Here is a 13,080-nt window from a genome sequence, read left to right on the forward strand (position 1 = left end):
GCACACTATAGGACTTGTAGCATTTAAACCTTTCGCCCTCTGATTACTTGCTTTACATGCCCACATCCTTCAATGGACAGTGAATTTGCAGAAGAAATGTGCCTTATTTACATTAGTATCTTTATAGTACCTAGACAATGACATAGAGTAGAAATGCCAGGTTAAGGGATGGATATTGAAGGAGCATGCTACTTTCTGGAAGAGTACAGGAGAGAGAGCCTACCATAACCCAAAGGCTGAGAGACTGTAACTGGATAAAAGCAGACAAAGCGAACAGGACCCCAGGTGAACAGGATTAGAACTAAAAAGTGGAAAGATGCAGGCTAGAGAAAGTTGAAAGCAAATATGCCATGATTACACAGTGATTTTTTTAAAACCCAAGGTCAACTTGAGAGATAGTCTTAAAGGAAGAGAAAAATGAGCTTTCACTAAAATATGAACTATATCATATGGAAATAATCATCTTTAGAGTCGTTATGGAAAACACTATTTTAATTTTCAATTGGGCCTACTGGTTCTTTATTGACAAGGATAATTTCTCTTTCTAAATCGCCTTAATAGGTAAACAGCAAACATCTCACTCGATTCCTACTGCCAACTGTAATTACGAGTCATTCTAGTTCTCTTCTAAACCTCTAATGGTGATGAGCAGAGAATTACCCACATCAGCTGCTTTTCTAAGCAGCCGTCACATCACAATCTATTCTTAGTTACACTGAAGAACTAGTAATTGCACCACTAAAGAAAAACAGCAATAATTCTCATTCACTGGTTGCCCCGAATTACCCCGTGCTGGAGTCAAAATAGAATTTCCTCTCAGACTGCTTCCTCTGCAATTCCTCCAGCGAATGCAAGGGCTCATACTCTTCCATTTTGGATAATGAGCCATTATGCCGCTGTAGAAAGCCAAAGGTAACCTGAAAACTTGTGTTTGACGGATAGCAGAGCCCAACTCGAATCCAGTCATTCCTATAAAGGAGAGACAATAAAAACATGAATTCACATTTGAGCCAGTACATTTTGAGTATTACAGCATATGTAAATTTTAGCCATGGTCTTCTCCTCCTTAAATTTCTGCTGTGTATGGAGCCACTAACAATGCAAGTCCTGAATCCTAACACACTAATGAATCATCGACTTTTACATGTTACCCAAATTTCTCTCCTCAATATATGTACAACAATGATATGGCTTATAAAAAATTCTTGGTTTCAACAGGACTTCAGGGAATGTGAAGAGAAGCTGGATAAAATGTACTTAGATACTGCAAGCAGATAATAAAATTGAGACAGTTGGGTATGGGTCTACTAAGACGGAAGAAACACTAACAGCCTGATAGTGGAAGCGTACACTGGTAAAATCTTTCCAAAGAATTTTTTTATTCATAAATACATTTTTATCTTTTATAATTACATTAGGATAAATTGTTAGTGGTAAATGTGCTAGAGATAAAGGTGTATGCATTTTTAAAGTCTTTGATGAATATTACCAAATTGCCATAGCGTTGTTTCTTACCTAATGTTCTAAGATATAAAATTAATACTTTTCGAAAACCATTAAGAATATTTTCCCCTTTTTTATCATTTCTTTTTTTGGCATTCTTTAAGTTGTGGCAAAATATACATGTGGTAACATATAAAATTTACCATTTTAGACCTTTTTTCACTTTACAGTTTAGTGACATTAAGTACATTCACAAGGTTGTACAACCATCACCACTATCCATTTCCAGAACTTTTTAATCATTCAAAACAGTTTTAAAACAATATGTAACAATGCCTTAAAATTGTTCACACAGATTTCATCCAGTAATCCCACTAAGAAATTAGAAATACAGACCAAAAATGTATAAGAAAAGATGCTGTATCCAGTATCATTTGTAATACCAAAAGGGGGAGAGGGGCAGGAGAAAAATAATCTAAATGTTCATAGGGGAATGGAGTAGTTAAATAAATTTTGGCATATTTATACGCTCAGAGAACACTTGAGGGTGGAGAGACACGAGAACCCTATAAATGTTTATAATGCCTCAATTTGATTAGAAGAATTATAGGTTATTGTAATTTTTTAAATGTTTTTCTATATTTCCTTATTTTGTTTAATGCATAAGTACAGCTTTTATAACTTTTAAACTGTTATTTTCAAAAGTGCCACTATGACAAAATCCATGACCTCTCTATAATTATATTAAATTTGGAAAAAAAAAATTATCCATCTCCTCCTCTTGCCTCTGCCCATGATGTAACTTCTACAAACTTTTAGATAATTAAACAAGGAAAGTTGGACTGAATTTCAAGCCCATATAGAGTTTTGAAACTTCTGAGCTCATCCTTTTTTTCACTTTAAAATCTTTTTACTTTCTTAGTATTTATTCAAAAGTTATGCCTTGTATGTGCAGAACCCTGCATACCATTTGATTATAATACCTCACCTCAGATTCATAACCTGCCAGATATAACTTTTTGTATTGCGGATCACTGTTTCACATATCTCCTCCACCCTCTCTGACAATCGTTTGTTCCTTCATTGACTTCTAGGCAGCTCACTGATGGGGGTGACAATATCAGATTGGCTTTTAGAACCCGCACCCTGGACACAATGTGGACCAAGGATTGAAGGTGGAGGGAGGTGGGGAGACCGAATAGGAGGCTGCTGCAGGGATCCAGGCAAGAGAGGCTAATGACCTAAACTCAGTCACAAGCAGTGACAGTGGAAAGAAGTGGAGAGATTTGAAAACATTAAGCAGATAGGATCAACAGGGCTTGGCCACTGATAAGATGGAGAAATGAGAGAAAAGAAAGAGGAAAGGATGAGTCCTGAGATTTTTTTTGGCTTGGTTGACTCAGTAAGTGAAGGTGCAATTGTCCAGCAAGGGCATAGAGAAGCAGCAGCCAGTGTTACAGGAAAATAGTAATGGTTCAGTTTAGAGCATGTGCCAGAGGCCTATCATCTCAGAATAAGAGCATCTACCATGATGTTCAGCCATCCTTGGAGGGGAATTCCTACATGTTCTATGTCCATCTCTGTTCATTCCAATTGGGTATTTTAAGAGAGTTCTGACGAGTCAGCCTTTATGACCAGTCAGGTGAACAAACCAATTTTTCAGGTACATATCTGAGCAGTTTCATGGAGTCCCATGGGTTAACCATCACACGTCTAGATAGTCCCAGCTCTTGTTTCTAGTCTCATCTTCTGTAACTTCCCCCACCTACGCTCCCATCACACTCAATCTATCAGTCCCTGAGCAGAACTAGCCCTTTCCCAACTCTGCTGCTTTTGTAACAAAACTGATCACTTGCTATCACTTCTCAGTGCAGCCTGGCCCAACTCCCTTAGGCAGAATAGTTGCTCTTATCTTTTGTCCTTTAAAAAATAGTACTGGTTTATTTACTTAAATTTTGTTCTACCTGTATACTGTGAGCTCCTGAAGGGCAAGTACTTCTCTCAGTCATCTTTATATCAACTGGCAAACAGTAAACGCTTAAATAAATTAATGTAAAAATAGAGCCCTTGATTGAAAGTAATATTATTAGAGCAGACAACTGAGAAATCAAGAAGGGATAGAAAGGTGCTTTCACATTCTGGCAGGGATGGCAAATACCTGGCATTATCCATGCCACAGTTCTTCCACTTCTTGCCCATTGCTGACATGAATAATCAGTCATACTACTCTCTTCTGTCAAGTCTAAACTTGGCCTCAAAAATCTTTTTACTTTCTAGGTAACCGAGTGCTCAGTTAGAACACCAGATAAAATTTATTCCCATCCCAGCTACAGAGAATTAAAGTATTCAGCAGACGGTATTAAAACCTACCGTTAAATGGCTTTCTGCCCACAATTCCTTGACCATAGAGAAAAAGACATGCTTTTAATAGGACAGAATTCAATTTATACAATCTCTTAATTCCATCAATATAACATATATAGCCTCCCCACAGGAGGAACAAAGTACATAAAGTTGAAGTTCTTTACTTGCTACAAAGGAGATACGTTATTTTTTTTGTCCACTAAATTATTAATTGCCCAACTATTTGAAATAACAGTAATAGAAGCATACTTGTTGAAGTTTATGAGGTATAGAAAAGCAGTCTTCGGTGCTGGCCCATTCCAATGGATGGTGTAGCCCTTCTCCAGCATGATCACAGGCTGGTACTGTGGAAAGGTTGCCTTCTGGTTAATTCCCCGGAGCACCATAGGGTAGGCTGGATACTCATCTCGTGTGATGGTCATAGTCAGATTCTGAGTGCTCCACGTCTGCACATAGACCTTCAAAATGAAATTAAGGATTAAAGGGAAGAGAATGAAAATTTAAATAGCTAAAGAAAACATATCTAGCACAAAGTCAAACGTCTCTACTTTCAAAAGAGAGATTCTATGATCCGTGCCAGACTGACTGAGTAGTAGCCAACTTCATCCTAAGCTCCACTTACAATGAAGCCTGCTTAAGCTGAAATAGTAAAAACAGACCATGTGTTCTGGTAGCCAAGATCTTCATCATCCCTTCCACAACAGGCCAGCTTACTCATTAGAATATAAAACCTTTGTGGGTTTACATAGCCTGTCAAAGAAATCCCTCAATCTGAAGTACACACATACAAAAAATTAGTACATTAATGTGAAAACTGATACCCTCTAGTCAAATCTGAAAGACTTTCCTCTGAAATAAGAGATGGAAATTTAAAATATCTCAGAGCTTTGGCTTTCAATTTTCCATGACCTACATCAGCCCAAGAAGTCATTTTCCACCCATTAAAAAAAAAAAAAGTTATAAAGTGTTCTGCAAAAACTGGAAAAACATATTAAACTGAGGCAAATTTGAAAGCCCTGAATTTATTCCAGTGGCATTTGAGCCCCATACTGTGCCAAAACAAAATCTTCCCCAAATGCATCCTCCAAAGAACAAACCTCAGAACAATTTCCTAAAACAAATCAGTATCCTGTAACAGAATTCCCCAGAAGTATTAAAACATTTGCAGAATGTTGCATTTAATCCACACTACTTCTCTATGTTTTCTGTTTCTCTGATTTCTGCAGTTTTATCCATATTGATTCCTCAATTATAAATTCTTTGAGCCAGAAAGTCTTCTTAACTCTCATTCATGTTTGACTATAGTACTCTTCTCTACTGACACCACTTAAAGATTAAAATAGAGATAGGAATTTATTTATTTATTTATTTGGCGGTACGTGGGCCTCTCACTGTTGTGGCCTCTCCCATTGCAGAGCACAGGCTCCGGACATGCAGGCTCAGCGGCCATGGCTCACGGGCCCAGCTGCTCCGTGGCACGTGGGATCTTCCTGGACCGGGGCACGAACCCGTGTCCCCTACATTGGCAGGTGGACTCTCAACCCCTGCGCCACCAGGGAAGCCCAGGAAATATATATTTTGAGACTACATTTAAATATATATGCTTAATATACTATATTTATTTATTCTTTATTTAAATGTTTATATTTGATCTGTATTTCATTATATAATAGGTTAAAATATAATAGAATACACCCCCACACCAAACACATACATATATATATCCTGCCTTCTTCCAAATCCAAGAAGGATTTGAGGTGGCACATTCTCCTTATGTTACCACCTTTCTCCCTGAGCACCTTTACCCTTGGGTCAGCAAAGAGCAGACATCCCATTAAAATATATTTACAAATAGCTAAAGAATGATTATTCTATCTTGAGATCCAGTTGCTTCTACCTTCTGTTAAAAAAATACAGTATTATACATCATCCAAGAAATAACAAATGGCTACATATCTGGGCTCCCAGCCCAAATTCCAAATTCTCAGGAGAAAATTTCTGTCCTACCATTCCCAGAGCCGCCTGGGCAGTATTAGACACTTTTTTCTTTCTTCATCTTCAAATAAAAATAGAATTACTACTTTGCTTTTTAAGTTAGAAGTTATCAGGTTCACATTCTCAAATACCTTAGAAAATCCAAAGACTATATAGAGACATTTATAATAAAATATAAAGTTTTCATGAGTGAGCACATACCACTTTAAGACAGATACATGTACCTTTGAATACACATGGCTAGCAATTTAACTAAAACTGTAGCTACTAAAGAATTAAAAGCTTTTTATCTTTGTTTTAATTCTAGAATTACTATATCTTCTTAGGCATTAATGAGTCAACTTAATTTTAGAGGGCAATTCTGGTTAAGAATAAAACGAATGAAAGAAGAAATCACATTTTCAACCACATTCTTTTCTTCTTTATTTTACTATAATTATTTCTCCATCCTTTCCTTGTCCTTCCCAGAACTTAGGCAAGTATGACTCCTCTCGCTCCCATGGGGATGAGAAATCCCACAACAAAGAAGCTAATACGCCATTAAAATAAACCAGAAAAAGCTCTCTAATCTTTACCCCTCTTAAGCCCTTTGTCTTGTCTATAAATGAGAATCTTTTTAAGGTTTTTTTTTAAATTTAAGAATCATAGCATTCTTTAACAGTCATGATTCAAAGTCTGAAGAGTAATAAAGAATTCTGCTCCAAAAAGCTCCCACTATAGAAAGCTTAGATGGTAGAAACCACATACAACTCAGGGGGCTCAAGAAGTTGAAAAGCAGGAGCCACAAACACACCCTTGATGGGCAAACTAGCCAGAGCTCAGTGGAGGGGCTCCGTCACAGAACTGGTCCTTCCCCAGGAAGAACCCACCCTGCAAATAAGAGCACTCAGCAGCACATTAACAAGGGAGGCTTCTTTCCTGCCTTTCAGGCTATCAGAGCCCAGTCTGCCTTGGAAGATACTTTGCTCTTCCTCTAATTCTCCTCTCCATGCTCCAATTATCCTTTTCCTCTATTCTCTTTTTTTTTTTTTGCGGTATGCGGGCCTCTCACTGTTGTGGCCTCTCCCGTTGCGGAGCACAGGCTCCGGACGCGCAGGCTCAGCGGTCATGGCTCACGGGCCCAGCCGCTCTGCGGCATGTGGGATCTTCCCGGACCAGGACACAAACCCGTGTCCCCTGCATCGGCAGGCAGACTCTCAACCACTGCGCCACCAGGGAAGCCCCCCTCTATTCTTTTATCTCTCTTAACATCTATTATTAAATATGACCATGTAATTCTCTAAAATATGGAAATAAAATTCTGCTCTCTTCAAAATTCTGGGCAACTGGTACCTCCATTCTGCAATCTGTCATCCATCAAATACCACTATTAAAATCATCTTTGCAACTTAGAGCCCTGCTCTTCAAATAATACTAATTGCAGCAAGCACTTCACTATGTGCTAGGCCACGGGTGAAATGCTTTACCAATACTCGTGCATTCTATCCTCACAACAGCCATGTACGAGAGGATCTAATATTATCCTCACTGAGCAGAGACACAGAGCAATTGATTAACTTACCCACCTCATATTAAAGGAAATAACAAAGCCAGAATTCAAACCCATGCAATCTGGTTCTGGCATCTGTGCTCTTAACATGCTACCTCCCTAATTACTCCATCCTCTTATACTGGGCATCCAGTTAATAAATTGCACACTAGCTTAATGTTTTCAAAGAAGTGTTTCCCAATCTATATCATCCCCTTCATATTTTCATAGACATTATATCATAATATAATTTGCAGAATTTCCTTGGATTCCTTCCTTGTCCACTCATTCCAATTCCTAGCTCTGTTTCTGAGAGCATCTCACTTTCTGTGTGATCTACTGATATTCTGCCTCACAAGTCAGAGTCCCTAATTTAGAGATAAAATAGAGATAATAACCCTGAAAGCAAAGAGTGAAACACCCTCTCAGGGGACACAGCTGTAGCACAGCAAAAAAACCTGGCCTAGGAACTCAGGACATATGGGTTCTCACCCCAACTACAATACAACCATATTTAACCAAGAGCAAGTTATCTTACTTCTCTTGGGCTTACTTTTTCACTTTTAAATTGGTTTGGAGTGGGGGAACTTTAAATAAAATTCTGTGAGTCTATGATTCCTAATGAATTTTTTTCTTTTTTTTCCCCTAAAGAACCGCCCAAAAAACCCATGCTTTGGAAAGTATCAATCATCCCGAAGAGCTGAAGAGTACTCCTCACAGAAGCAGTGCTGTCAGGAGCTGGTAAGGAATCAGGCATCACGATGTGTTCTGGCCTACCTGGGCATAGTTCCCACTGCACACCACTGCATTCCATTTGGTAACATTTACACAGCTTGGATGGCGGATCAGGTAGTTGTCAATTCTTCCCACGTAAACATCCTTGTATCCTGTCACAGAGCCATCAATGTCATGGAATATGGAGTTCTTATCACCATCTAGCTCACAATCTTCAAACCAGGGACCAGGCTTTCCAAAGAAGACATTGAGAGACACCTGAAAACAATGAAAAACAGGGACATCATAAAATGAGGGCTCCTGCCATGTTAGCCAGCATTCCCTGCAAGGACCCAACTTCATATCCATTACAATTACTTTAAGGTTAAAGCAGTTCTGAGTCACAGCATAATTGTCAACCAACATTTTTGATTAATTATGACATGCATGGGGAAAAAAATTTCCCAAAGCCTTGCAGAGTTCAAGCAGCAAGCGTTCAATTTCACCTTTGGTGTTTTCCCTTTTTTTAACTTAAAAACTATTACCTATTCCCCAGATAAAACTAATCCATGGTATGAGAAACTAGAATAGTTGTGGGAAGGGGAACTATGCAGTCATATGTATTTGTTAAAACTTATAAACTTTATACTTAAGATCTCTGCGTTTCCCTGTATGCAAACCATACCTCAATTAAATAAAAATCTATTATAAATTCTATCTCCTGAGCTAATCATTTTATTTCACTCCAAATGCTTTAGTTAACTTGTTAATGACTCCTCCCACCAAAAAGTAAGTACAGTTCCAAACTAAAACACAATCTAAGTGTTGCCTTGGTATGGCTGCACGACTCACTACAACTTGAAAAGTGTGTGTTATCTTCTCTCTCCCTCAACGTAGACCAAGTCCAGCTCAGTAATTTTCATGTCGGGTAATGTTAATTCAATGCCCTTATCGAACACATAGTACACAGCTGCAAAGCAGGCTGCAGGTTACATGCTTTATAATCTTTAGCTGCTTCTTATTAGTGGTAAGTTACTAATGTTATTCAAGCCATGCAGATACACCTCTATAATGCTTTTATTGGGAAGTTTTAAAATCAGCTGAACATCTAAATGATAAGCAGCTCAATGGAAAATCAGTGATGTGTGGGACAAGTGGCTCTAAATTCTTAGTTCTAGGCTCTTTTCTCTTTTTCCTTATACCTCCTATGGTTAAATCTAAAAGAAGTCTAGGGCATACTGTCCACCTTTTTAGGAATAACAAATATGACAGACCATTCCCTTTATGAATGGTTTCAGAGCATTGCCACGTTAGAGAATTCTAGGCTGATGAAACACTAAACTTAAACAGCATGGATTCTCTTAGGCTGTTAGAACTCTAGAACTCTGCAACAAACGAAACATCTAAAAACTTTTTTTTTCAGTATGACCATGTCAGTGATCACCAAACTCTGTGCATGGGGAGAGCCACGTGGGCAGTAAGCGAACATCTAACCTCTACACTGGAGAGGTAATCCAAGAACCACCCTATTTATTTACGTGGGACCCTACCCACAGTGTAGCTCTTCCTCTTCCCCTGGAGTTATGTGGCCTAGAAGAGAACCAGTCAACCAAGCTGACAACCCAGCTTGCACGTGTGCCTCTGTTCCATGCCTCAGCTATTCATGAAAACCACATATAGACTTTGGTAAACTATCTTAAGTTCTCTTTAAACTGGGCAACCACAGAGTTTGCCTGTGGACATGAATGAGAGAACTACGAGCCACTTTCCAATTGTGGCTGTGTCTGTGGGAGCAGAAAGCAATACGGTCTGAGGCTCAATCTCTACACCACTGTCATCTTAGAAGTGGAAAGATGGGGTGAGGCTGGGAGTATATAATCAGATTGTCCTGTGTTTTAATGGTAAAGAGGGTACTGACGAAACTACTAAGAAAACTATTCCTGTGGCCTACGGCATTGTAAACAATTATCTCTAAGTCTTCTTTGCAATCTTCATAAAACCCTTCCAATAGTTCATATAAGAAATAACCTCATTTGTTTCATATCACCCCACTATTCCTCTTCTTTCCCAATCTTTTATCCTCTAGTTCCCCAGAAGAATAGACCCCAGAAAAGTAAAATACCAGGTAAAACCCAAATCTCTTCATGGATTATTATACTGAATTTCTACAAATTATATGTCCTCTTGTTCCTATGAAATTCTACAATTCCCATCCCTGTGTCATCACTTTAAGTCATTTTCCCTTTGAAGATATCACCAAATATCAGAAATACCCCAGGTCACATGGGACTTCTGTTCTCCCCTTGAACTCAGCAGGACAGAGTACCTGGAATTAGGAGTTGCTCTTGCATAGATTTCTCCTCCCAATCGTAAAAACTCAGTGCGAACCCTTCGTTTGTGTTTTCGTCTTTGGAAATGTGCCATCCCTCCTCTACCCACCATACTCACTGTGTAGGAACCATGAGAACATACTTACATGTGGACCAAACTTCACAAGGGAGATGTTATTCCTGGGGGTTATCTGCCAAGAATTCTTCATGAGGAAGCCAATAGCACTGGTATGCCTATCTGGAGTTGGCACATATTGTTTGAAAGTGCACCTGGTGACATGAATGGGCCCATCATAGATCTGAAAGCCTCTAATTGGGAATGTCCTGTTGAGATACAAGATTTTGTTTAATGCATATGGGCCCGTCCCTTTAACAGCACTTCACTTGCGTACTTGTTTTATAAATACAGTTGAATATCCCATATACACCAAGCACAATTCTAGGATAAAGTGGTAACCAAGCAAGATCTCCAATCAAATGAAACCTACACTGCAGTGAGAAAGGCAAACAGAAAAACAATGGACAATTTCAGATAATAAGTGCTTGAAGAAAGTAAAGACATGGTAATACAATAGACTGGGTAGAAGAGAGATGCTATTTTGGATAGAATGGAGGCTTGTCTGAAAAGGTGACTTGGCTTCCTTGAATCAACTCAGCTAAGATCTTTTTTTTGATAACTCATACACTTTAGCTTTAGTTCCAAAATCTCTAGCATGAGAACAAAAGACAAATCTGTGCTTAAACAGAGAGAACCTCCTTTCAAGCCACTAAATGATAGTAGTAAGGAGAAATGATATGCTTAAAAGTACAAAAGTGTAAGTCTGCAAGGCTTACTTACTATGTCAAAGGGGATGGCTAGATTGAGAAATTCGTTTTATTCATTTTACTCCTTTCTGTTCCAACACAACTCCTTAACCTACTAATCATATATTATTAACCATAATTAATGTACAAAACCCATAATATTCTGGATCCCTTAGGTTTTTCCCCTATTACGCTCTTAATGGCATTGCAGAGGACTTCTATAGCAACTAATTAGTTTATAGCTTGGTGGTGTTTTACAATAAAAACATAGATGCTAGCAAGTAAATCAAATAGCCTACTTAAAAATCTATGCCTCTAGACATATATACACTACCAAACATAAGATAGATATAGCTAGTAGGAAGCAGCCGCAAAGCACAGGGAGATCAGCTCGGTGCTCTGTGACCACCTAGAGGGGTGGGATAGGGAGGGTGGGAGGGAGGGAGATGCACGAGGGAAGAGATATGGGGACATATGTATATGTATAACTGATTCACTCTGTTATAAACCAGAAACTAACACACCATTGTAAAGCAATTATACTCCAATAAAGATGTAAAAAAAAAAAAAAAAAAACTATGCCTCCTGATGTTTTTCCAAGGATACATCACAAAACGGTCCTCTGCCATAGAAAAGGTTGTAAAGGTACAGTAAAATAAAAACCGCATCCATTGACCAACTAGGAATCTTCATTTCGAAAATTCCTCCTTGGCAAAGAAGCAATAGCATTTTGAAATAAAACTAAAGGCCAGTGTAAAATAAAAATAATGGAATTGAATTGGCCACCGTTTTTACTGCAGCCCATACCCAACTAATACAGCCTTTTTTCTTTAATTTACATATTAGAAGAGGCAGCTTTAGCCTAATTGTAAAGAGCAGAGCACTGAAGCCAAACTAACAGGGTTCGAGTCCCACCTTAGCTATTTTTAGTAAGTTACTCACTTATAAAGCAGGATGATGACAGCACCTACCTCACTGGGCTTTGCAAGGATTAACTGAATAATGAAGTATTTTAGAACAGGGCCTGATACATCATAAGCATTTAATAAATGTTTGCCATTAAAAATCCATGAAGTTCCTTTCCTAGTGGCTTCCACGGTCTAACAGGAGTTCTACACATAGCATAGCATATAGTAAAGATGTTCAATATTTCCCAACAACAAACACAGGCAAGAGGAGCCAAGCATAGACTGCCCTTTGCCAGAAGCTAGTTAAGCCCTTCGGCCAACACTCATTACCTGTCCCCCAAAGCCAACTATGTTTGCCCCATCCCCCTGACCTGTCCTAGCCCAATATCCAGACACAGGGTATAGCTTTAAGGGAATTGATGTTTGATAAATTCTGACATTAGCTCCAATGTAAGGCCTTTAGAACACTAGTTTTTCTCTACCTGGTTTTCCTGAGAGTAAAATGACAACTCCAAACTGTGTCTCAGAACTGAGGTACAGATTAATTAGGTAATAGTTCCCTAAAAGTTCTGAAGAATCTTTCTAGTACTAAGTGCTATTTTAATGACTGTGATTATTTTGGAAGAAAACATGCCAAAAGTCTACACCCATACCCTTTCAACATCTGAAACATTGTTAATTATACACCTGTGGTTAGGTTTTGAGTCAGCTTTGGCATCTATCACCTCATTTTCTAGGACTCTTTTCAATAGGTAATTTCCTTTTTCCAGTGGCTATTTCTGAAAACTAGCATCACATATTGAGGGAAAACTGACTCAATGTCCATAGTTTATGGTTTGGCAGTTCTCTCAAGAAAGAAAAAAAAAAGATTACCAGCTTATATAAGGCCTTAAACAGGAAGGATAAACAAGATAGGTTCCTTCATTATAAAATTGATAATGAAATCTGTAAAGTGTTTAATAGTTAACACTCCAGAATCCCAGAGGATAATACA

The 13,080-nt window shown here is 38.4% G+C and overlaps 1 protein-coding gene across 5 annotated transcripts in view; it reads right to left on the bottom strand.

Annotated features, from left to right (window-relative positions):
• CEMIP2 (cell migration inducing hyaluronidase 2) overlaps window positions 1-13,080 on the bottom strand; it is a 79,944-nt gene that overhangs the window by 12,391 nt on the left and 54,473 nt on the right. For all 5 annotated transcript variants that reach the window (XM_029202768.1, XM_029202764.1, XM_029202763.1 and 2 more), the window contains 4 exons: window positions 10,521-10,698; window positions 8,108-8,323; window positions 4,057-4,265; window positions 787-969 (listed from right to left, as the gene is read on the bottom strand). In XM_029202768.1, coding sequence (XP_029058601.1) covers window positions 787-969; window positions 4,057-4,265; window positions 8,108-8,323; window positions 10,521-10,698 — 786 coding nt within the window. The remainder of the gene's footprint in view (window positions 1-786; window positions 970-4,056; window positions 4,266-8,107; window positions 8,324-10,520; window positions 10,699-13,080) is intronic.

The sequence above is a fragment of the Monodon monoceros genome, unplaced genomic scaffold (genome assembly GCF_005190385.1).
Source record: "Monodon monoceros isolate NGI ecotype Baffin Bay Population unplaced genomic scaffold, NGI_Narwhal_1 Super_Scaffold_5, whole genome shotgun sequence".
Lineage (NCBI taxonomy): Eukaryota > Metazoa > Chordata > Mammalia > Artiodactyla > Monodontidae > Monodon > Monodon monoceros.